The sequence below is a fragment of the Mytilus edulis genome, chromosome 3 (genome assembly GCF_963676685.1).
Source record: "Mytilus edulis chromosome 3, xbMytEdul2.2, whole genome shotgun sequence".
Taxonomy (NCBI): domain Eukaryota; kingdom Metazoa; phylum Mollusca; class Bivalvia; order Mytilida; family Mytilidae; genus Mytilus; species Mytilus edulis.
Window position 1 is genome coordinate 101,629,764 of NC_092346.1, and position 27,381 is coordinate 101,657,144.

A 27,381-nucleotide genomic window follows, 5' to 3' on the forward strand; every position below is an offset into this window, starting at 1 on the left:
TGAGTGCTGCACGTAGCACATACAGATACTACATGTAAAAATATAAAAAAAACCCAGCTTTTATCACTTTTAGTTACATTTAATGAATAGCTATTATTTATTTTGAATTTATTGAACCATAAAACTAATTTTTGACTCTTCACATTGAATAATCCGCGAAGCGGATTATGTAAAATGTGAAGAGTCAAAAATTAGTTTTATGGTTCAATAAAATCAAAATAAATTATTTGCCATTCATTATAAATAAATTTCTATCAAAAATAAGACTCAAAGAACTTTTTATATTATATATTAACAATAACAACGTACACACTTGATGGCGTATGAATACACAACGCCAGAGTGGGCGTGTCGCCATCAAAATTGACAACATTGAAAATAAAACTAATAATTTTAACCAATCAGAAGACAGTAAATACACCAAATTTATTTATTTACAAATATCGAGCACCACAGTATCTGCGTTATCGATTTCCACTAAAGCTAAAAAAGTTTCAACAAAAATACCGAACTTCAACTCTAGACTTTATCAGCCAACAAAACTAAAGAAAAACAATTGTAATATTCATAACTTGGTACAGGCATTTTCGGGAGAAAATAAAGCCGAACATAAATTTTGGTGTAGAAGATAAAAGATGCTGCTGAAATCGACAATACAAACATTACCAGTAAGATACGTATAAGATATAACAAAATAGACCAACATTTTCTAAAGCTTTTTACAGAGTGACGCACAGAATGTTGCCTATTCATAAGATTTGCCAAGACGGAGTCGGGAAAACAGGATAGAAAAAAATCTAGGTGCCAAAAGGAAGCTTTCTAAGGTAGGCACAGCTGCCGCACGCCCGAGAAGAAAAATCTGAAACAACAATCCTAATAGATTTCACTAAGTCTCCTTGAAAAGACATCCGAAATGGGCAATGTTTGTTTTTATTTTAGCAAACAGTTGAAGCTTGGACTGAGTCGGGTGTGTCTATTCTGTGTTGGTCTTTGCATTATGTATTCGTGTTTGTTTTCTGTAATGAGTTAATATACTTCAGTTTCATTATGTATATCTGTTATATTCATTTGATAAAATTTACTGTTTGCAATAGCATTAATTAATTGTTCTAAATAAAAAGGATGTTCTTATCCCAAACATAAAAACATAGCCGTATTTGACACAGCCTTTTTCAACTTTTGATCTTCAGTGCTGTACAACTTTGTACTTTTTTTCGCTTTCGATCTTTTATATCTGGGCGTCACTGGTGAGTATTGTGTGGAAGAGGCGCGTTTTTGACGTATTGAATTTTAAACCTGATGCTTTTTGTTATTCATTAATCATGTGTTTCTTTGTCTAATACGTTCTCCTATTTATTTGTATTGTAGTCCTGTAATATTATGTTGTCATTTCAATGTTATATTTAACATTGTCATTAAAGTGCGAGGTTTGGCATGCCACAAAACCAGGTTCTACCCACCATTTTTCCTTTAAAAATGTCCTGTACCAAGTCAGGAATATGGCCATTGTTATATTATTGTTCGTTTCTGTGTGTCATTTTAACGTTGCGTCGTTTGTTTTCTCTTATTTTTGAGTGTAATTTCACATTGCGATAAGACGTGTCACGGTACTTGTCTATACCAAATTCATGTATTTGGTTTTGATGTTATATTTGTTATTCTCGTGGGATTTTTGTCTGATGCTTCGTTTCTGTGTGTGTTACATTTTAGTGTTGTGTCGTTGTTCTCCTCTTATATATTTTAATGCGTTTCCCTCGGTTTTAGTTTGTTACCCCGATTTTGTTTTTTGTCCATGGATTTATGAGTTTTGAACAGCGGTATACTACTGTTGCCTTTATTTAGTAAACATGACAGGGGTGAGAAGCGGATGATACTGTCACACATTATTTTGTTTGACGTATTATTCAATTATTCGTAACTGGCAAAGGGTTATCGAAACTGACAATTACATCCGGGTGGATTTTCGCTAATTAGCACGAGCACATATATTTGAGCTTTTTATTTATTTCTATTTCTATTCTAAAAGAGGGGCGAAAGATACACCAGAGAGAGCGGAAGATACCAGAGTTACTCATAAATCGAAAAAAAAATTACAACGCCATGGCTAAAAGCATAAAATACTAAAGACTGAGCAACACGAACCCCATCATAATTTGGGGGGGGGGGGGGTCTACAATGGACAATGTTCACTGTACTTAGTGGTTGCATAACACTTTGTCTGTTGCACAAGTTTCCTCGTGTATATCGGAAGTGCAGTGACAAAGCGTTCAAAGTTCTATCAAAATGTACTCTTATATCAATTGTACACTAAATCGATTTTTTTATTTTCGAATAGGGCATGCCTCACAAAGTATCATTTTATTTAACTAACTATAAAAGACTTGAACTTAACTACATCCGAGATACTTGTGACACTTATTAGCATTGTTTCCGGTAGAAAAGATGTCAGTCACTCCACCTACCATAATATATCCATAATAAAGTCCAGTCTGGATATTAAAGTGCTATAGTTCTACCAGTAAGATGAAGGATTTTATAGTTTTCATGTTTTCGCTATTGACAGTAAGTATAGATACATCGGTTAGGTACAGATAAATCAGCCATAATTGAACAATTAATTTCAGAACTTGAGAATGGCATATTCTTTTCTCCAAATTCAATAAACTCTAAATGATCTTAATAATATTCTTGGTTTACAACAGTATACACATGTATGTTTCGGATTTCTGATCTTATTCTTGGTTTACAACTACATATCCATGTATGATTCGGTTTCTGTCAGGTTCATGTTTGTATACTGAGGTCTGATTTAGTCCAGATATAATTAAGCCTTTCTTAACATAAAGGAGTCAAAAAGTAAACTTACATGACTTTATTTGTAGATAGTTATATATGCTATTTTTTCAAATAAATGCATATATTATGCATGCACGGGCCTTTCATTTAAGAATCATTTGATATATTTAGATATAAAAAGAACCAGATAAGTCTTTCCTAAACATATACATCATACGACAACATTTAATCAAATACTAGATTTACAGCCCTTTTTTGTTGTTGTACCCACAGGTGGCACAGTAGTTCAGGTTTTTTTTTTTAAATAATAGAAATCTGCAAAAGAACATAAGAAGTATATATAGAGAGAAATATGTACATATCATCCAATTAAAGTTATGATTGAAACACTTATTCTAAGTTACAAGTTGGTTATAGAGGTTCTAAGTGTTTTTGTTTCTATGAATATTATTGTAAGCACATGTCTTGTTAATTTGTCTACGGTGCGAAAGTTTTTACTACATCAACATTTATATGCTTGTAAGATAACGGAGAAAATGGTGTTTCATTTTCGAATCTCCATTTTTTTTTAAATTCCAAGAATAATTAAAGTAAAGACAAATGCTGTTCCAAAGGCATACACATGGTTAATTCAAAGGAAAGTTTATGTAACTAATCGTCTAACACGAAAGGAAATGCATATTGATTGTTCTAAAATGTCCACAAAAATAGAGTGCTGAGCGACTGTCATACACGTGTGAGGTTTACAACAATGTAACTTGTTAACAAAAACAGAGTGCTGAGCGACTGTCATACACGTAGGAGGTTTAGCTACAATGTAGCTAGTTAAAAAAAATCAGGTTTAATCGTAAGGACCCGTACCAAGTCAGGAACATGACAATTTTTCGTTTGATGTGTTTGAGCTTTTGAGTTTGCCATTTGAGAAGGGCCTTTCTGTTTTGAATTTTCCTTGGAGTTGGACATTTTTGTAATTTCACTTTTTGCATTTCCTTCAATTGACATTTCATTTGAGCCAAACATTTATTTTTATTTACACCACAAAACGTATTTCATTGCGGCCTCAACTTTATATAAAGTCTTTCATATGCAACAACAATTCGAGAAAGTTATATATCCGAGTCATTAGTGGTGAATATACGAGAGATATCAAAATTGGGAAAGTAATTTATTTCTTTTAATAACTATTATTTATTTTTTGGAGGCTATTTCAAAATGGCCGCCCAGAGCAGCCATTTTGATTTTCTGAATTGGGTCCATAGCTATAGGTGTCAGACCACCAAAATTTCCTACTTTGACACAAAATAGTGCTTTTGATGTCATTGTTTACTTAAACTAACCAACAAATTTGCAGAAATGAAACTTTTGGTGAAAGGGAAATATATTTAGACCATTTTGAGCCAAAATTCACTTGTCTATGAGTTTGCATTAAAAATTCATGATTAATGCGCTACATAGTACACTAATTTAAGATTTCCAGAAAACCGGGAGTTATTTTGGTAGTACCTGTCTTTTCAAAATCAGAAATTTGTTACAAGACTTTAAACATTGGTTGAAAATTGGCATGCAGGAAGGTGATACATGTACCATTCGGGATATACCTGGTTTCCTTGAAGTTAAACTTAACGTAAAATATTTAGAAAGCTGTGAAAATTGCAAAATTTGGTTGAACAGATAGGGATTTTTAATTGGTGGTCTGACACCTATAAATGTTACTAATGACCTCAACTAAGACTGCAAAAGTTGATGCTTTTACCACAATCCGAACAATTGTTTCAGAAATCGACTGGACTAATGGGATAAATGATAGTTATACAAATCCTTGGCTAAATTAATAATTAAATATATATATTTATTTATATTTTTACTTGTATCAATATCTTTCATTCGATAGAATTATATGTTCAGACGCTAAAAGAAGGGAAACATGTTTGTCCCTATATCTGTGTAGACAGTGTTTCTTCTTTGCATCTTATAATAAAATAAGTTATATTCTTCAATACACTGGATAATCAGCACGTTGTGTACTGTGGTGTTGCCGAAAAAACAACCGGTCGTATTTCCGTTTGTCTCGGGTAGAAATATGTCCATCTTGTTAACTCTTAATGTGGACATTGTACAATTTAATGCCCTAGTGACTTTCAATTATGTATTGGAAATGAGAACAAGCTCGCTTACATATTCAAGGGTACTCATCATCAATTCATCATTGATACCAGGATTGAAATTTAGCTATTAACGCAAGACGCGCCTTTCGTCTATAAAAGACAACATTTCTTATACAAGGGTTTTCTACAAAATTTCTCATACGAATATTTGGAATAAAACTTTGGAAATTGAAGTCTTTTTTTTTTACCTGGAAAATGGCGCAAAATTAGTAATTATTTTTTGGGGCAATGAAATGTAACCTTGTGGTGCAAATGTCGGTAATGAAATACTGTATTTGTTTTTAAAATTGGCGCATATTCAATGCACCTAGTTGCAAGTAGTTGGTTAAAGAAATTCCAATTAGAAAAGAAATAGATATTCATTATGTGCACTAACTCTTACTCTAGCAACGAGTTTAATTTTTTTTATCAGTCTTTCAATTTGAAGAGACAAGTTCAAACTGGAACATGTTATGTTTTGTCAATGCATCAAAACAACGGTCAACGTTTTCTGTGTTGTCGAGTGCAGGAGCAGCATCGAGTCAAAACTAATAACACTCAGAACCCTGAATTTTGAAATGAATATTTTCCGACATAATCTCGTCTTTGACTATCTACTGAAACTTTGTGTTCTTTAGTTGCATGCTTATTGACGTATATAGATATAAGAAGATGTGATATGAGTGCCAAAATGAGAGACATTTCCAATCAAGTCACAATTTTTAAAAGTGAACAATTATAGGTGAAAATACATTCTTTTATTCTTCTATTTATAATAGATTAGCAGCTAAGATAATCTCCCACTTAGTATTCTGTATGGTGACGTCATTAAATCTATGCTTATACCTTTACATTTATATCTTTATTGGATTCTGACGTTTATGGTTACACTTACAATTCTTTTAATAGTTCATGTCAGTCAATTCAAACAAAGGTATTAGGAAACTTTCATCAAGTGAAGTAAATAATTGAAAATATGACGTCTTGCTCAACGGAAATAACCACAATGCTAATTGTATTGACACTTATATTCCTTGTATATACATGTAATATAATTTTCTAACATAATTGATTTATGCAATTTTTATGAACACTTGTAAGAATATTTCAATTCTTGGAGAAGTAGTCTTAAGACTATTTCCGGTATGTGAGTGTTGCATATATTTAGGAAATGTAGTCTATACTCTGACAGTCTCCACTTCTATAAGAGAAACGTAAAGAAATTGCAAATCACATGGAAAGGTTACGTACTCTTATTATATACATCATAAAGGAATAAACACAATTTTGATTATTCAAAAATGTTAAAATACTTGATCTATAGGTTTCTGTCTTTTGGAATTCCTGTAATGGACAGTCAATGGCAGAATTAAGGAAAGCCAATATTACTGGTGTCAGACCTACAGATATAAACAGCCCAGAAGCTCACACAGGACTCAGCATAGACCAAATCATTCTTAGAGCAATGGGCGGCGGAATTGAAGGTAAAGTCCAAATTCACAACATAATCTAATACATGTAACTCCACTTTCAAATATGTGTAAGAAATAAAAATATCATGATAAGGTATGAAAGTTGGTTTACTTTATGAACTGTTCATTGCTGTTGGTAATGCTTGGATGTCACCATGGAAGTATTATATTGACAATATTAAACTTCCATGGTGTAACTTCAACAGCAACAATTTCAACGGTCGTGTGAATATAGATAACACAGTCGGTAAATAAGTAGGAATAGTTTCGTTTTTAATGTTGATTACAAGAATAATAAAGATGCATAAAAGAACTTGTATAATGAAAGACAAAGGCATAAGTAAAAGCAAAGCAACAATAAACTTTAATACAGTATTACTGTTTGCTCGGGGTTACTGTAAACTAGACCAAAGTACTTAACCTGCTGAAATGAAACCTAAAATCAGCGGCTGCACATCATATTTCATTTATTGTTAATCATACAAATGTTTTGCATAATGGCTCACACAAATTTACAGAACAAAATATTTGTGTAAGCTATATAAATTATAACAAGCATACCTAATTTCCTTAATTGCTCTGTATGTAGCTGAATTTTATTAAGTATATGGTGGTCTGGACTGGCATGAACCAAAAGTGTATACATTACTCTAAGCTGAAATTGCACAAAACAAACAACTGGTGCAAGGTTTTTCAGTCAATACGTTCATATTTGAATCAATCTACAAGCGAACAACTCTTTACAACATGGGTTTATTGTAAGTTTACCTTAAAATGAACAGAAAAGGAAACAAACCAAAGGGATCCTAAGTTCAACGAAAGGGAACATAGCAAGGCGAAATATTTATAAAAGTTGTATAATCCGATCAAAAAGGGTATTTGCATACGCCCTCTATCATCTATGCATCTATGCACCAACATGAATCCACCCCACCATTGCCTAACTCTGAATGACTCAACTTAACTTGATTTCTTCCAATAGTTGCAGCACAAAGTATGGTATCCCCTGATGGAATGATCTTAGCGGAACTAGACATGCTGTTGACAGAGGAACAATTTAGTACTTTATATGAGCCACCAGAATAGTAAGTTCACTTTTAACTGGTCATTATCCACTTAGAAATATTTTACTTTATATGAGCCACCAGAACAATAAGTCAACTTTCAACTACTCATTAATTAGAGGTACACGACTTCATATGATCCTGTGGAAAAGTATGTTTACATTTAACTTGACACAGATATTTTGTGAGGAGAAATAAAGAACTGAAGAAGGCCAATGGCCGAAACGTCTCAAAAAATTGGTTTATTGATACAATTACAGAAAATTTGGACAAATGTCAATGCCACCGAGACTATGTCTCAACAACACATTCTTTCCATTACGACTGATTATGCAAATGGTAAGGTAAATATTTCTTCAACTTTCTCAATGAGTTTTGACATAAAACTCAATTGTAACGGTAAACCATTCCTTTTTTTTTTTTAATTTTGCTTGAATCATGAAGTCGAAATACTAACCCTTTACGTGTTTTTAAAACGGTAATCAAAAAGTCATATCTGGAACCAAATCTTTTTTTTTATATTTTGTTATATAAAAGCATTAGTTTTATTTCCTAGTGGTGACCTTCGTGAGATGCCTTTCTTTGAACACAGAAGAAAGAGAAGGAAAGCCGTAAGACAATTAGACCTGAGGTGGGCGGAAGGCGTTATGCCTTATTATTTTGCTGATGGTCATTTTTGTAAGTACTTAATAGATTCTAGTATCAGTGAATCTTTTGTCTACAGTAGAGGTTAAATATACATGTAATGAATTTAACATTTCAGTTTTAAAACATGTTACATTTGACATTATATAAAATGAGTATGACATTCCTTGATTATGATTAAATTCATTTCATAAAATTGAATTCACAGAAATATTAGAAATATGAATAAATATAAGTATGCATATAAACATAAATCTATTGTATTGTATTACTAATCCATATACTATTTCATTCCAGCGGACAAAGAGAAATACCTAATCAAAGTAGCAATGCGTGAGTGGGAAAAATACTCTTGTGTTAAGTTTAGGGAGAAAACCCGTAGCGACCGGAACTATGTTAGATTTCAGAATGGAATGGGGTAGGTATCTATCCGTTGTGGACCTAGCACTACATATTTTGCATTTATGTTAATTTTAAAAAAGCATGTTGCAGTCTACCATTGAAGCAGAAATTGCGTTTCATCTCGGTGAAAACATTGATCTTTAATTGTAAGCGAGGTTCGGGCAGATTACCCTCTGGTTTTCTGTGTAACGTTGTTCAGACATTTATTTGTATTTGCATTTGTCCTTTTGATATTGTTTTTTTTTGTTAACTTACGATGCTTCATTAACTTTATAATGTTCTAACCTTTTCATTGACCGGTACAATGCTATATTCAGAATATAAATGGGTAAGTATAGTATATCTTTACTGATAAACGCTTGGAAAATTTCAGACAAATATCCATACCATAAAGACATCAGTAGTTACCGCTGTTCAAAGGTAATAACCTGATTAAGAGAAAACAAATTCGGGTTTCAAACTAAGACCGAGGGAAACATATCAACTATAAGAGTAAAAAAACACAACAACAGAAAAAGTGCAGCACTCGCCAATGCAACATACATAGAAACGAACTTTAGATAACAACTGCCATATTCCTGACCTGTTAAGAAAAAATGGTGCGTTGAACCTGGTTTTATTGCTAGCCTAAACTCTCGCTTTCATGACAATGTTACAAATACCGCTACAATGACAACATTACGTGACAGGAAAAAATAACTTGGGCTTTATCAAATACCAAAAATGGTAAGATATTTTCTAGCGATCTTAGCTTTGTTAGATATCAGAAGGGAATGTTAACATATTCACACAACTAGCGACCATAGTTTTGTTAAATATAAAAAGAGAATGGTCAGATATTCATACAATTAGCGACAAGAGCTTTGTAAGATATCAGAAGGGAACTGTCAGATTTTTATACAACTAGCGATCAGTGCTGAGTTAGATATAAGAAGGGAATGGTCAGATATTGATACAACTAGCGATCAGTGCTGAGTTAGATATAAGAAGGGAATGGTCAGATATTGATACAACTAGCGATCAGTGCTTTGTTGGATATCAGAAAGGAATGGTCAGATATTGATACAACTAGCAACCAGTGCTTTGTTGGATATCAGAAAGGAATGGTCAGATATTGATACAACTAGCGATCAGTGCTGAGTTGGATATAAGAAAGGAATAGTCAGATATAGATACAACTAGCGATCAGTGCTGAGTTGGATATAAGAAGGAGTTGGTCAGATATTCATACAACTAGCGACCAGTGCTTTATTGGATATAAGAAGGGAATGGTCAGATATTGATACAACTAGCGATCAGTGCTGAGTTGGATATAAGAAGGGAATGGTCAGATATTGATACAACTAGCGATCAGAGCTGTGCGAGGTATCAGAAAGGAATGGTCAGATATTGATACAACTAGCGATCAATGCTGAGTTGGATATAAGAAGTGAATGGTCAGATATTGATACAACTAGCGATCAGTGCTGAGTTGGATATAAGAAGGGAATAGTCAGATATTGATACAACTAGCGATCAGTGCTGAGTTGGATATAAGAAGGGAATGGTCAGATACTCATACAACTAGTAATCAGTGCTGAGTTGGATATAAGAAGGGAATGGTCAGATATTGATCCAACTAGCGATCAGAGTTGTGTGAGGTATAAGAAGGGAATGGTCGGATATTGATACAACTAGCGATCAGTGCTGAGTTGGATATAAGAAGGGAATGGTCAGATATTGATACAACTAGCGATCAGAGCTGTGTGAGGTATCAGAAAGGAATGGTCAGATATTGATACAACTAGCGATCAGTGCTGAGTTGGATATAAGAAGGGAATGGTCAGATATTGATACAACTAGCGATCAGTGCTTTGTTGGATATAAGAAGGGAATGGTCAAATATTCATACAACTAGCGATCAGAACTGTGTGAGGTATCAGATGGGAATGGTCAGATATTCACAAAACTGGCAACTAGAGCTTTGTTAGATATCAGAAGGGACTGGTCAGATATTCATACAACGTGTGACTGTAGTACCAGGATCGAATTGATAGATAAGCATATACTTTATGACTGGAGCTATATGCAAATAAGATTTCAGATGCTCGTGGTGTGTATTTATTAAAGATGTGATAGCAAGCCGTTTGGTTTATGCAGTTTACTTAGATTTGTACTCTAATTGCATAAAAATAACATAGTGGAGTTTTCTATTTTATAAATATATAATTAAAGAAGAAGAGAGGAAGAATGATAAGACACGGTCAGCTTATTTCATTTATATATTTGTACATAACTTGTCAAGTTAGAATAGTTTTATTTTAACTTCAGATGTAATTCTCAGCTTGGAATGGTTGGCGGAATGCAAGTTCTCAATCTTGACGTTAATGGGTGCAGATGGGTATTTATGAGAGAGAACAATTCTAATAAAAGTTAAATGTTTTGCTTGCCTTTCTGATTTTTACTGAGTTGTGTACATTAAAAAGAAAGGATAATAGAACATTTAATTTAAATTAGATTTTAAAAACAGCATGTTATCCGTTAAAATAGTTATTTTTGAGGATTATTGTGTATCCCATATTCTTTTAATATGTTTTTGGTGGTGTGCTTGGTTTATATGACATTTTGTGCTTCTTTGTTATTTATTTGTTTGTTTTTATAGTGATTCAGATTATAACACAATGTTGACTGCTGTATCCCTATTTTTGACATTTTTGCCTATTGTGTCTGTTGTTTGTTTGTTTTGTTCACAAATCGTTGTGAATACTATGGAACTTGATGCGACTGTCATACAAGTGAGAGGTTTAGCTAGCTTTCAAACCAGGTTAAATCCACCAATATCTACATAAGCATGTACCAAGTCAGGAATATAACAATTGTTATCCATTCGTTTGATGTGTTTGAGCTTTAGATTTTGCCATTTGATTAGGGACTTTCCTTTTTAAATTTTCCTCCGAGTTCAGTGTTTTCGTGATTTTACTTTTTTCTTTTATTTATATGGTTATTTTATATCAAGTTCTTGTTCATGCCTTTAAAAAGCACTTAAAAAGATTAAAAATTGAGGAAGCAAAGTGAATTAATGGATCCAATTTTTTTCTATTCCCCAACATAAGACATTTTCTTATTGTCTATACACATATGAATACGATTATGGTATAATTCGATATCTAATTAAAAAAGTACAAACATTTTGAACTTTTTTGTATGATACATTTTGAACTTCACCCATCACTAGTGAACCCATTTTGATCTTCAAAGACTGATCAATAATTTTTCAAATTATTTACAGTCTTTCAGTAAGTTGTGAGATTTAGTCACTGCGATTAATTTAGTCCTGTTCAGACAAATAACCTGAAGTCATTAAGATCTGTTCAATAGCTGTTATTACCTGTACACACCAACAGTACTGTATTGACCGAAAGCAAAAAACTGAACATGACTGAATAATTTAATGTTCAAGCTTTTCATGTGATGATAAGATGAAAATGCCCGTTTCAGACTCATTGCTATTGCATGCATACTTTTTAAGATTGTTCGAATCGGCGTGTCCATACTCAAGTGTGATTAAAAGTCGAACATCGTTTATCATCGGTCAAATTTTATAGTGATCCAATATATAAACCTGAGTAATTGAGGTATAGCAAACCAAGCTATAGTCCACATTAAAGACTATGTATTATATGACCTGAAATTATCAGACAATACATCTGGCTCTTTGAGAAAGATACCTGAAATTTTCAGACAATATACCCGACTAATTTAGAAAAAAATATCAAAGTGAGGCAGCAGTCAACAAATAAGTTTCCTCCCTGATAATAAATCAGAAGTTAAATAGGGGGAATGAAAAATAATAATTCGAAGAAGGATATACTATATTCAAATTAAAAAGACAAAAAGACGATTAAAGGTCCATAAAAATTTCTCAGAAAAGTAAAACAATCAGCAACACGAATCAAATAAAAACCGAAGAACAATACGTATGCTCTATATAAGTAGCTATTCCAGGTTCACCTCTGTCTGATCCGTTATTTAACTCATTTTGAAAACCCTTTAACTATATGTGGTGATCACGATACTAGACCAAAGAAACGTTTGCTGTATAACTGAATACATAAATAATTTTGAATAGAATCGGTAAATGTACTGAAAAAAATTTCCATCGAGAAAAATAAAATGTTCAGATTTCTAGACCATGGAAACTAAATGAAATATAGAACAGCATACATTGATCATTTTCGTCTGAACATAACAAACAAGCCTACATACTTACATTTGGGATATTTGAATGAAATTAAAGCACATCTGATACTGTTTATCTATTTACAGAAAGGATTATATCTGCATGAAATTGGACATGCGTTAGGTCTGGTACACGAGCACCAGCTTCCAAACAGAGATGAATATATAGAAATTATGTACTCCAATGTCGAACCGAGTATGCGTATCTGGTTTAATAAATATTCGGGACAAGAAGTCAACCAATATGATGTCACTTATGAATATTCTTCAGTTATGCATTATGGGATTACGGTAATAATCTTATTCTTATATCAGGCAAAGTCTGAATTTTATCACTACTTATAATTATATAACAAAATATTTTATAATAAAACGGTGGATTTCCGTATTTAAAGCATCAAGGTAAATGGTAAATACACTAATCTGGCGTGCACATTCTGTATATGCCTGGCCAAAGTCAGGAGCCAGTAATTCACCGTTTATCGTTAGTTGCTGTATGTCATATTTGTTTATCATTCATTGCTTTGTACATAAATATGGCCGTTAGTTTTCTCGTTTAAAATATTCCACATTTGTTATTTCGATCCCTTTATTAGCTGACTATGCGATATGGGTTGTGCTCAATGTCGTATGGTGATCTTTAAATGGTAACTTCTGTTATTTTGTCTCTGGTGGTGAGTTGTTTCCTTGGCAATCATACCGCATCTTCTAATTTTTATACTCAAAGTACATCGAATTAAGATAGCACCGTCTTATAAACCATATATTGAAAAAAAAATCCAGTAAAAATAACGTTGACGTAAAGACATATCTTCGCAAATGTAATTAACATTGTAGCAGAGACATTCATCATTTCAAGCTAGTACAGTAGTCAATTTTAATCGCTATCTATGTCTAGATTATACATAAATTGATGCCATTGCTAGTATTATTATTTCCTATATTTTCATGTAATATTTTGTTATAAGAGATACAATTTATGTGATACTGCTGAAAATTTGAGAAATCAGAAATCAGAAATCAGTCATCCTTGATTTTATAAATATTATAACCAACGAATATAACACAACCGTTAAAAAAAGAAAAAAAAGAATGTGCACATGATGTTGTTGGGCTGTGGTAACTTTTTATATTATTTTCTTTCATGTTTGCTTATGTGCTTTGTCTATATGTAATTTTGTTTTTTCTTTTTGATACATTGTTTGTTTTTATGGTGATTAAGATTGTAACACAATGTTGACCGGTGTGTGTTGCATTGTCTTTTGTTTTTTTGTTGCACTTCAGTGTTTCTGTTGTTTCGTTGTTTTCCTCTTAAAGTTGATGTGTTTCCCTCGGTTTAAGTTTGTAACCCGTATTTGTTTTCTTTGAATTGATTTATGACTTTTGAACAGCGGTATACTACTGTTGCCTTTATTTGTACCCCTATTTTTGATATTTTTACTTATTATCTCTGTTTGTTGTCAATTTAATAGAATTTTATGCGACTGTCATACATTTTCTACAAAAGGACATGTCTGTACCAAGTCACGAATATAACAGTTGTTTTCCATTCGTTTGGTGTATATCAGTTTTTGATTTTGCCATTTGATAAGGGACTTTCCGATTTGGATTTTCCTTGGACTTTTGGTATTTTTGTTATTTTACGGTTTATGATAATAGTTATTAAAGGTACAACATGTACTAGGCTTATAATTTAATACACCAGACGCGCATTTCGTATACATAAGACTCATCAGTGATGCTCAGATCAAATAGTTATAAAGTCAAACAAGTACAAAGTTGAAGAGCATTGAGGATCAAAAATTCCAAAAAGTTGTGTCAAATATGGCTAAGGTAATCAATCAAAAAGTAAAATAACAAAAATACTGAACTTAGAGGAAAACCAATTCGGAAAGTCCATAATCACATGACGAGAACTGTCATATTCCTGACTTGGTACAGGCATTTTCAAATGTAGAAAATGGTGCATTAAACCTGGTTTTATAGCGCTAACCCTCTCACTTTGATGACAGTCTCATCAATTTCCGTTATATTTACATTGATGCGTTAACTAAACAGACACAATAAATAAAATAGTCAGAATGTGGGTACATCAGTCATCATCGTATACCAATTTTAAAAGGAACAATTTAACAGAACACAAAAACATCTATCTACAAACACATTCATTGATTTGTGTGTCTGACGTCAGAAAATTTTCTTCGATTGGAAAATCGATTTCGAATTTTCTTCGATTGGAAAATCCTTAGTTTTTCGAAAAATTCACACTTTTGTAAACTGGAAATTTATATAAAAAAGACCGTGTAATTGATATTCATGTCAATACCGAAGTGCTGACTACTGGGCTGGTGATACCCTCATGGACGTAGCAGTTGTATCGACCCAGTGGTGTAAATAGTTATCAAAGGTACCAGTCTTATGAAGCTGTTCGTTAGAGATTAAATAGTTTTTCTAATGTTATTCCATTTTTATCAGTTATATTAACGAATAGCAGAATAACATCTGCTTTTTTGTGTTTTTTATGGCACCTTGAAGTTCCTTCACTCATTTATAAGAAAATAATATAATATTCTTGAAAGGCTTTTTCCAGTGACGGCAAATCCCAGACCATCAGAGCTAAGGACAAATCTAAAGAGGAGACCATCGGAAAGGTTTGGCGTAAAGAATTGTCCTTCAGTGATGTCAAGGCGATCAACAGATTATACAGATGTGGTGGTAATGTTATGTGATTCATTAAAATGTAATAGGTAACAAAATGACTTCACACAATTAAACACCCGAAGGGTCAACTTCAGAAATCAAGGAATTTACTTAGATATACTGTATAGCCTAGACATCTTAGTTCAAACATCCATACAACCGATTTTAAGAATAAACTAAATCTGAACCATTTGCAATCTAATTGAAATTGCGTGATAGACAAGATATAATAGACATAAGTGAAAGATCTGACCGTATTCGGATTGCAGCACAGAAACAGGGTGGTAATCCAGCCTGGTATCTATGATGAATGTATTTGTCATTTTAAATTAATTTATGAAACTATGTGAACAGATAGATCATACATTATGAAAACAAGTTCTCGAATAAATTTGTGAAACTAAATGACCAAGCTGGTCGTAGTAACAAATTATTACAGAGTCTTGGTTTGTTTCAGAAAGATGTCCTTCAAACATTCGTTGTCGTGATGGAGGTTTTGTTGACCAGAATTGTAGATGTATCTGTCCAGATGGATCACAGAACTGTCAGGAAGGACAACCTGCAACTGGAACTGATGCTGAACAGGACGGTACTAAACTGAAATGAGCAAAAAGATAAACAAATTCAATAGTACTATATATTCGTAGTCCGTTTCAAGTCCAAAGGAATCCGATGTTAAATTCAATCTAGACAATCATTCAAATGCCAATGGAAGCATGTTTTGCTTTTATCGTGTACCACTGACCAAGATTGCAATATAGAATTTTAAGTGCTAACCAAATACAATATATAAAAAGAAGATGTGGTATGATTGCCAACTAGACAACTTTTCACAAGAGATCAAATGACACAGAAATTAACAACTATAGGTCACCGTACGGCCTTCAACAATCCACAAAACCCATATCACAGAGACAACTATAAAAGGCCCTGAAATGACAAATGTGAAACAACTCAAACGAGAAAAAATAACAGTCTAATTTATGTACAAAATAATAAACGAAAAATAAATATGTTACACAGCAACAAACGACAACCTCTGATTTACAGGCTCCTGACTTGGGCCAGGCACATATATAATATGGCGGGATTAAACAAGTTTATTGGCGCCAAACCCTCCCACTAACCCGAAACAGCGACATGACGGCACAATACAAAAGCAAACTTTACAAATAAATAAACGAAAAACGAATATGAAAAACAGCAATAAACGACAACCACTAAATTACAGGATGCTTTCTTTTTGTATCTATTTCGTCTGCAAACAATTTTAAAGGGAGTATCTATGATGAGTTTAATTGCAACCACTGGGTCGATGTTACTATTAGTTGAGAGGTTTACTCCTCGATGGAATAACCTAGCAAAGTAGTCAGCACGTTTAATTTGACAGGAACTATCATTGATGTGGTCATAATTATAAATTAATTGTTTAAAAAACAGAATTTTTCGAAATTCTAAGTATTTGTCCCCCATGTATAGAGTACTTTATAGCTGTATTTGACAGAACCTTTTAGAATAATGAGTCCTCAATGCATATCAACTTCGTACTTAATTTTGGTTCGAGCGGAACTGATGAGTCTTTGTAGACGAAATGCACATCTACTGTATATCATTTTAATTCTTGTATCAATGAGAAGTTCATTTTACCATTGGTCAATATTGTGATGGAGAGGAACAACTATACTTTATCACTGGTGTCTGTCATAAACCTAGTCAGAGATGATCTAAAATTATACGTCAATGTTTTTATTTTGTTGTCATCTGATGTAAATGTCATATAATCAATAGAGACTATCCAGTGTATAAAACTGTTTAATAAACTCTGGATTATCTTTCGGTTTATATACAAAACATCTCTTGTCAATTCATCACCAATTGTTATATTATTTAGTGTACATGCTTTGGATTTATATAGAAAGCTAGAAGCAAATCTTTGGTAAGCAAACACTTGTATGCATCCATAGTAAGAATAGTTATCGAAGGTACCAGGCTTATAATTTGATACGCATGGCGACCGTTTTGTTTACACAAGACTCATCAGTGAAGCTCAGAACAAAATAGTTAGAAAACCTAACAAGATAAAATTGAAGAGCATTGAGGATCCAAAGTTCCAAAAAGCTGTGCCAAATACGGCTAAGGTTTACTATGTCTGGGATAAGAAAATCTTTAGTATTTCGAATAATTCATACTTTTGCAAACAGTTAATATGGAAACGACCATATGATTGATATACATGGCAAGACCGATGTGATGACTATGGGCTGGTGATACCCTCGGGGACGAAACGTCCACCAGAAGTGGCATCGACCCAGTGTAAGAAACAAAGCATGGAATGCTGGAGTTGTGACGAAAATTGTTAACAGCAAGTAATACATTGTTCAATAAAAAATGAAAAAAAAAGCGAATCCATATAAAACATAATATACATTTAGGGCGGACCAGCCAAAACCAATTTACAAAACTTATCAATATGTAGGTCTATAATCATAGCAAGTACAAAGACTACTGACGAGGTTACACTGCACCAAGGAATTAACTTCAATTATGAAGGGAACATTTTTCAGATACTTGTACAAATATGTATGACGAATGGGCCTGTAATGTTTGGGCATCACAAGGTGAATGTAAAGCAAACAAGAAGTTCATGCTGACCTCCTGCAGGAAAGCTTGTAAACTGTGTGGCGAAGATGCCGAAAGCGACGAGGGTATGATTATGCTGGTATTTTAGTAAACATACATAACATTTCAAAAAGATATAGTAGCTAAAATAATGAAGAAATATCTATGTAGTAATAATTTTGAACATAAACGATATAATTATATATTACGAATTACAAATGTGTCGAGGTTTGTGACTGGATAGCAACACAGAGATGTCAGTATATATTCAGGAAACTGCCGGGGTATATACGACGTTTTTATCCCCAACTGGAACCTCAAAAACGTCATCATAACACCGGTTACTATGTGACGTAGTCAAAAGCTATAAGACTGTCAGAGACTCACAGAGGGAAAATAATGACGTGCTTCAGTCAATAATACATTTTTGATACAAAATCACGCATTTTACACTTTTAATACTTAAATTTAATGTTCGCCTTCGGCTCAGGGGATATAAACTCTAAGCCGGGAATGTCACAGTATATACCCTGTCTGAGACCTGAATAACATATAATATAGTCCATACTCGCCATCAATAAGCCATTACACATGTGATAAGATGTCGTTAAGAAACCTTCAAACTATCATTCAATTTTAATATAACTACATAATACAATGGTATCAATAAACATAATTTATTCTCTAAACACAATCTAATAATGTTAGAATAATCTACTTGATAGTCCTATGAAAAGTTATCAGAAGTTTCAAGCTTGGATCTTTCTAAAACCAAAATTTATCTTAAGTCCCGATTGTCGTGTTCTATGAATATTTTGTATTTTGATTGATTTATCAATCTTTTAGTTGATATAGTATGTACCTTGAATATGTTTATAATATTTAACTTTCAGGAGATCATGTGATGACATGGGCGTGGATGTGGCTTGGAACATTTGCAAACTTATTTCCAAGGAACTGGTCAATAGGTATTTTTTAAATAACATTCTTCATACAGCTTTAAGTGACTATAGAGTCGTAGGCTTTTTTTATCACTTCTTGCAAATGACGGTATCTCTATAGTATTCTGTTAAACATTGTTATATTCTGTTGTCTTTTTCAAATTTAATCCCTGAACAGGTAATTGTAAAACCACCTGGAAAGTAAACAACATATACATACTAGTATGTTGTATGTATTATACCAGACCCTAAACGATTTTTTTTTAATGCGGTGAGTACCGGTAAAGATTCATGTAAAAGTTATTTAAACATTATGATTTTGATGCTTTCGAATGCCTTTTCTGGATTTGCCTTCACAAGGAACCGTAAAAACCGGAAAAGGTAAGCCAAGAATGTATTAATATTTGAAAATTAGAAAAACTATACGACAATCAAAGACCTAAAATTCGAACCGAAACATGAGGTAAGCTCTGCCTAAGGAGTTGGAACCTTAGTCGCCGAATGATTTCTAACTTTAAGAAGGTTATGTTATAAATCAGTATGTAAAATGAATTTATTTATTATATTTATTATATAAAGCTGAATGCACAGACAAGTTTCCTCCAGCAAAATGCCAAAAATGGGAGAGTCTTGGTGATTGTGTAACAAGTGAGGAATGGATGACTGAAAATTGTAGAAAAACCTGCAATATGTGTAGTAAAAGGCAAGCAGAATGTAAGATATTACAGTTTTAAAACTTAGTCATGGGTTAATATTTATATTGTATATTTGAAATGTTGTGTTGTCATTTTAATGTTATATTTCACATGGCCATAAAAGAGGGAGGTTTGGCATGCCACAAAACCAGGTTCAACCCACCATTTTTTCCTTTAAAAATGTCCTGTACCAAGTCAGGAATATGGCCATTGTTATATTATAGTTCGTTTCTGTGTGTGTTACATTTTAACGTTGTGTTTCCGTTGTGTCGTTTGTTTTCTCTTATTTTTGAGTTTGAATTCACATTACTATAAGACGTGTCACGGTACTTATCTATCCCAAATTCATGTATTTGGTTTTGATGTTATGTTTGTTATTCTCATAGGATTTTGTCGAATGCTTAGTCCGTTTCCGTGTGTGTTACATTTTAATGTTGTGTCGTTGTTCTCCTCTTATATTTAATGCGTTTCCCTCAGTTTTAGTTTGTTATCCCGATTTTGGTTTTTTTTCCATGGATTTATAAGTTTTGAACAGCGGTATACTACTGTTGCCTTTATTTAATACTAAATTATTATAAAAGAACTCATTTCTATCAATCAAAGATCGTATATTGGTCTAAAAATGTAAAGACAATAGACATTGTAATATACAGCCATTGCAATGACAGATACATTCTATAAAAATTGTATGTCAACAGGACGCCTACTGAATAAAATTACAATGTCACGAAGAGGTCAAGACGCAGTTCTTAACTGTTAAAACTGTTTAGACAGTCGCTTGCAGATAATTAAGACATGTTTTTATATATTTTCTTGCAGATTATTTAGACATGTTTGAGACATTTGCTTGCAGACAATTAATATATGTTTCAGCTATTTTTCTTGTTTTATATGAGTCCGAAAATAATTACTTCATTTTGATAAAATATCATAAATCAACTCAAATCCATCTTTGAAATCATTTTAAGATGAAAATCATCGTTAAAAACTAAAATATAATATTCCCTTATGAATAATGGTCATTTGAGAATGCATTATTCAATATATGCAATTATTTAGTACAGGAAATAAGGACATTCAATATAATTGTTCTTATTTTATATAATTTATGATTTTATGATTTCAAGATTGTATTTGAATACTTATGCACAGATACATATATATTGTATTTAAGTAGAAAAATGCACGACACCAAACCTACTAACTTTTCATTTCGAGAATACTTTGATTCAGTTGATGCGACTACAAACTGTAGGAATTTATACGAAAACAGTGAGAAATGTGACGGGTGGGCGAAAAAGGGAGAATGTGGAATTAACCCGTTCTGGATGACTGAGAATTGTAGAAAATCTTGTCGTCTCTGTCATAAACTGACGACAGAGCAGCCACCACAAAAAGACGACTCCGGAGATAACAATGATGACGAAGACACAGAAGAAGAAGAGGAAGATAGAAGTGGTAGAACAGCCAGTAAGATGGACATTTCTAAATGTTTTATGTTTCAGGGATGTTAAAGGACATTGTAATGTTGGTAATTCAGAGTAGGACAAAAACATGAACGGTACCAAATATTCTACACCAGATACTCATTTCGTCAATCAATGTCTCTTCAGTGAGGCTCGAGGCCAAAATATTTGTAAATCCAAAGCTAATTAAAAAGATGAAGAGCTATAAACCAAAAAGGACAAACAAGTATAACCAAAGTCGGGCAATTAATCAAACTTTGCACGAGGCAGACAAACATTGTATCAAAGCTTATAGAGTTTACAATGAATACTACATTGATATATTGATGACAGAAGAAATGCATATGACAAAAAATATCACGATTCATAAAAAGAGCTACCAATCCAGGATGTAGACAACACTACTTTGCACACTTATTTATAGCTATAAGTTTTAAATACGACAGTATTTATAGGATTTTGAAAGTCTGAAGACATCTTATCAGTTTAAATAAAACTTTTAAACATTACTTTGTTTCTTCTTTATTGATCATTGGGCAAAGCTAGAACTTCATCTGCTAGTTTTGCAGAGGAGTGCAAATTGCTTTACTGATGTCATTTGTCATTACAGGAAGCTGCCGCGATCTACATGATACGAGAAAATGTAAAAAATGGGCGGACCAAAACGAATGTGCTGTCAACCCTGATTGGATGATTCCTAATTGTAGAAAATCATGTGATAGATGCGTTGGAGGTAAACGTATTTTTTTTTATCACAAAACAAACAATGTTTAAGTGTTTTAAGTCAGACCGTTAATTTCTTGTAATAACTTTAGTGAAAATTGAATAAATACCAGTAAAAGGTGCAATAAAAGAAACATAGTTAGCCCATAATCATGAAACCAATCCTGACAGAAAAGGAAAAAATACACAAAAATAAGCACAAAAGTAAAACCACAAAATCTCATCCTTATATTACTGTAATTTTGAATTACAAAGAAAAGGAAAAAAAGAAAGGTTCGAAAATGTAAATAGAAGGTAGCCATGACACTGGGTTTGTGTAAGTGTTCGATATCCATTAGTAAGTCAATTTGTTGTCGTTTTTTTTTAAATCACAGTGTTCAAATTTTTGAAAAGCACCTACTAATTTCTGAACAAAACTTTCGAACGTTATTTAGGTTCCTGTAGAAATCATCATGATGATACAGAATGTGACAGGTGGTCAAGTAGAGCAGAATGCATCAAGAATCCTTCTTGGATGAGGAGAAATTGTGCAAAAGCCTGTCATTCATGTAACGAAATGGACATGGATGTGTTTGATGACGACGAAGAGCAAGACGAAGATGAAGCAAAGGACGATGTTGACACTACTGATACACAAAATGATCGGGACACAAATGTTGGAAGACGACGAGATAATCAGGACGACGAAGACACCGTTACTAGTACTGGTTAGTACAATACACACACTGTATAGACAAAATATATAGGTTAAAAAAACAGAATAATTTGTAATACTTTACTTAACTTAACTTAACTTAATTCTCTTCGTGCGCACTTGCACATGAGGCCACCACCAAAGCCCTCTACTGTTGCCTGTTTTGTGCCTTTCTTTCTGCTTCTCCCCATGTCATTCCTATGATTCTCAGTTCACTCTCTATTGTGCGTCGCCATGTCTCTTTCGGTGTCCCTCTCTTTCTTTTCCCCTCTGCTGGTGTCCAACGAAGAGCTATCCTTGTAATGTCATCTTTGTCTTTTCTTAGAACATGTCCAATCCATTTCCATCGCCTTTCTTTAATTTCTGCTCTGATGTCTCTTAGTAAAGTTAGGTTGTAGAGGTCTTTGTTACTGATGGTTTTTGGCCAGAAGATCTTGCAAATTTTACGAAGACATGTATTATGGAATGATGATAGTTTGTTGAAGTCAGATTTGATAACCCTCCATGACTCTGCACCATATAGCAAAACTGATTTCACATTGCTATTATAGATTTTGATTTTTTTCGGACCTTGATATTGATGTTGTTTTCCAGACTGTCCGTAGTCTACAGAAAGAAGTTCTGGCTTTGTTGATCCTTGCCATTATATCTTTGCTAGTTCCGTTGTCCTGGCTGATATTGGTGCCAAGATAGGTAAAATTTTCAACTTCATCTATTTTATTTCCTATTTGTGTTTTTGGTTGTTTTATATTTTTATCATTTAGGCTTATTATCTTTGTCTTTTGTGTGTTTATCTCTAAACCTACAGATATAGCAGTCTCATGTAGTCTTGGTGTTTTGTTCTGCATGTTTGTTCGATTGTGTTCATCGACCATCTGATTCCAGTTGTTCTATTCCTAAGTGTTCTTCTCATGCACCAGTCGATGACAATGAGGAAAAGAAGGGGAGAGATGATGAATCCTTGTCTTACTCCAGATTGTACATTGAACCAGGTGGATTGGGTTCCATTGTGTAGGACACAGCATCTGTAGTTGTTGTAAAATAATTTGATCATGTTAATTATTTTATCTGGTATTACGTATGTTCTCATTATTTCCCACATGCTGTCTCTGTCCATGCTATCAAAAGACTTTTCAAAGTCCACAAAATTTATAATGATGTTGTGTTGCCATTCTATGCACTGCTCTATGATGTTTCTGAGTGTGAATATGTGGTCACTATACCCTTTATTGGCTCTAAAACCTGCTTGTTCTTTCCGCAGTATGTCATTTAAAGCATCTATTATTCGCTTGGCAATAACTCGAAGGAACATTTTTGCAGGTACAGATAATAAAGATATACCTCTCCAGTTGTTGCAATTCTTCATATCACCTTTTTTGCCAGCTTAACTAGTAGGCCTTCTTCCCAGTCCAAAGGTAGAACTTCTTCCTCCCATATTCTACTAAATATTGTATGTAGTATTGATGCTGTTGTGTCTACATCTGCCTTTAGGAGTTCTGCACTGATATTGTCTACTCCAGCTGATTTACCATTTTTGAGCTTGCATAATGCTTTCACTAAGTTCAATTTTTTCTTCTGATATGTCTATTTCCATTTTTGCTTCGGTGTTATCAAATTAAGCTGGTTTGTCTGGTGGTTCTCTGTTTAAAACTTCCCAAAAGTGCTCTGCCCATCTCTCAAGTTTCTGTGCCTCCGATGTTAAAACCTTTCCATTTTGTAATACTTAGGCAGTTTATAATAAAACAGTATTTCAGCAATGTTTGGTACAAATTTTTACACGATTTGTGTCCCTTGTAAAAGGAATTTATATTGCACATATCTGCATTTTTGCCGGATTGTTTTATTCTGACGTTAAAGTTTTACATTCTAGAAGCATTCTTGCTACATTTTGGTTACTCTGCAGACTTTATTCTGGCAACTCGTGTTTTTATTCTGGTTTTGCTGCAGACTTTAATTTGGCAACTCTTGTCTATGACATGGTATCGCTTCACATTACAATTGCATACACTTTTGCCTCATTCTTATATCGCTGCTACTGGCTAATTTCTGTCAACTCTTAGTCTATACTTTGGTATCACTGCAGACTACATTTTGGAAATAATCTTGCTACATTTTGTAGAATAGATTATGTCAACTCTTAGACTAGTCTTTATCCTAGTATTGGTTCAGACTTCATTCTGGCAATTCTGTTCTATATACTGGTACCGCTTCAGACCACATTTTAGAAGTAATAAATTTTGTGATATAAAAACTGAAACCATAAAAAAAGAAAATGCAAAATAAGGCGGTTGAAAATAATAAAAATCAGAAAAATATAAATCATTTTTTATACTTTGTATACGTTTGCATAATTTTTGAAAGGTGTTCAATCATTCAACTTTCATGACTTTTTAGATGATGCTGAATGCACTGATGAACGTCAGGAATGTGAAGCCTGGGCAAGACATGAACATTGTGACATAAACCCAGACTACATGCTCAAATCATGTAAAAAAGCCTGTGGGGTTTGTCAGAATACCAGAGAAGATACAAATGTCGGGCGGACAACGACGGTTGCTGGCAGAGATGACAGGAGCCATAATGATGACGAGACCATTGTCAATGATGGTGGTTCAAGAGACCGTAATACAAATACAAGTATGATATATATTCTAATAAAACTTTAACATGTAATAAGTTTTACATGTGTGGATTATCGTTTACATTATCGTTTATTGGTCTTCAATGGATAGATGTCTCATTGACAATCATACTACATCTTCCTCTTTAACTATTTAACAGACATATTGCGAATTTGGAGACAAGTTAATATTTTTTTATTTAAAATGTAGCTTCAAACTTCATATATATGGTGCAAGAATGAAAACAACCTGCAAATTATTTTTTTTAAGTACGGGTCATTAATATTTAGAACTCATTATATTATTTAGAAAGGTGTAAATATGTGTAATGTTTGGCTTACATCTATTTTATCCTGAAACTATACAAATAAAATGTCAATGTCGTTTTGTTTATGTCATCAAAGAGACATCACAAGTAAATTTTATAAACAAAAGTGTCCAGTTAAATTCAGTCTGTTTATTTATCAACAAATTATGTGTTGGAAATGGTGCTTATTTTGCACTTTCATCGGCCAAAAAATAGCTGTAATCATACGTTCGCCTGTTGAATATAACTTTTGACCGATCAAAGTTATCACGATGATATTTTGTTTGAACTATTATTCAATTTTGGATGATTATTTCGTTATAGATACTTGTGAAGATGACAACCAGGACTGCGAAAGTTGGAAAAGAAGTGGAGCTTGTGATAGTAATCCTAGCTATGCGTTACGTCATTGTAAAAAATCATGTAATAATTGCAAAGATGGTGAGTATTTATCAGCATGTTATATTCGCAGGTTACCATGCTTTTCGTTAAATATGTTTAAAGCAATTTATTTCTCAATTTTTGGTAAGATACTCATTTGTATCAGATGTATCAACACGATTAACACAAGACAAACGTCTGGTATAAATAACATGCTTGTAGACCACGAATCCGCATGATGAGAGTTTCATTATGGGGGGCTGAGCTATTTCAAATAATGTTCTTAATGATAACCTCTAAAGATTATTATTTACTATAAAAATAAATAAAGATAACATACATCTCTTGTAAGCAATAATTGTTTAAACCCACTACAAAGGCAAAATATATAAAAAAAACCAACTGATGTTGTATCTTGTATCGCGGGTGTAAGATGTCCTGATACAAAGTTTAATACATGTATGAATAAAAGAAACACTTAAACAAATAAAGGCAACAGTAGTATAACGCTATTCATATGTCATAAATCGATTGCGAGAAAACAAATCTGGGCTAATAAAACTGTGGGAAACACATTAACTACAAATAACAGCATTTGATTCTAGAATGGCTGATTATGTTATGTCAATACGACTTTGTTTGTGATCAATCGTTTATCTATTGCAGGTTGTCGTGATGAACATACACTATGTCCTATATGGGGAAGAGGTAAAAGTTGTACATCAAATCCAGGATATATGCTTCGATTTTGTCAAAAAACATGCACTGTATGTCATTGAAAAACACCAAATATTTCACAATCTTGTCATAAATGTATAATTGTAAAGGATGTGACATATGGTTTTTCACCTATATTTTTAATAATCTGTAAAATCGACTTTCAGCAAGGAATATATGATTTGATAATCCAGGATCGCCGACTACTGTTCATTCATTTAGCGAGTAATGCTAGTTGTGATTGCATTCTGGTGTATTTTCGACACAGTAAGTAAGTAAATGGAGATTTCATAGTATATTTACATCTTCTACATTGAAAATGTAATAATCCTTTATATTTTGTACGGTTTTGTTATATATATGTGATGTTAATTAAGAATTCTATGTAATGGTTAGTTAAGATAGTGTTGTTAGTGCTGAATAAAGACTAAGTGTATGTCCAGCAAACAAAATCAATGATATATATTAATAAAGACTAAGTGTATGTCCAGCAAACAAAATCAATGATATATATTAATAAAGACTAAGTGTATGTCCAGCAAACTAAATCAATGATATATATTAATAAAGACTAAGTGTATGTCCAGCAAACAAAATCAATCATATATATTAATAAAGACTAAGTGTATGTCCAGCAAACAAAATCAATGATATATATTAATAAAGACTAAGTGTATGTCCAGCAAACTAAATCAATGATATATATTAATAAAGACTAAGTGTATGTCCAGCAAACAAAATCAATCATATATATTAATAAAGACTAAGTGTATGTC

General features: G+C 32.9%; 1 protein-coding gene across 1 annotated transcript; it reads left to right on the forward strand.

The window, feature by feature from the left end:
• The first annotated feature begins 724 nt into the window (after positions 1–724).
• Positions 725–27,153, forward strand: LOC139518011 (uncharacterized). The gene is made up of 19 exons (XM_071309634.1): positions 725–824; positions 2,336–2,562; positions 6,265–6,424; positions 7,395–7,497; positions 8,033–8,154; positions 8,419–8,539; positions 10,834–10,903; positions 12,829–13,032; positions 15,321–15,456; positions 15,899–16,030; positions 18,006–18,146; positions 18,954–19,028; positions 19,581–19,715; positions 20,930–21,166; positions 21,773–21,895; positions 22,320–22,592; positions 24,974–25,216; positions 25,832–25,948; positions 26,555–27,153. The coding sequence occupies exons 2-19, from the start codon at positions 2,524–2,526 to the stop codon at positions 26,665–26,667; spliced, it is 2,544 nt and encodes an 847-aa protein (XP_071165735.1). The 5' UTR covers positions 725–824; positions 2,336–2,523; the 3' UTR covers positions 26,668–27,153.
• The last annotated feature ends 228 nt before the right edge of the window (positions 27,154–27,381 follow it).

Bases quoted from the DNA above. Each gene is read 5' to 3' on its own strand.
- LOC139518011 (XM_071309634.1), top strand. From the start codon at position 2,524: ATGAAGGATTTTATAGTTTTCATGTTTTCGCTATTGACA. The intron at 16,031-18,005 runs GTACTAAACTGA...AACATTTTTCAG, and splicing joins AACTGATGCTGAACAGGACG to ATACTTGTACAAATATGTAT. The intron at 19,029-19,580 runs GTATTTTTTAAA...TATTATATAAAG, and splicing joins TCCAAGGAACTGGTCAATAG to CTGAATGCACAGACAAGTTT.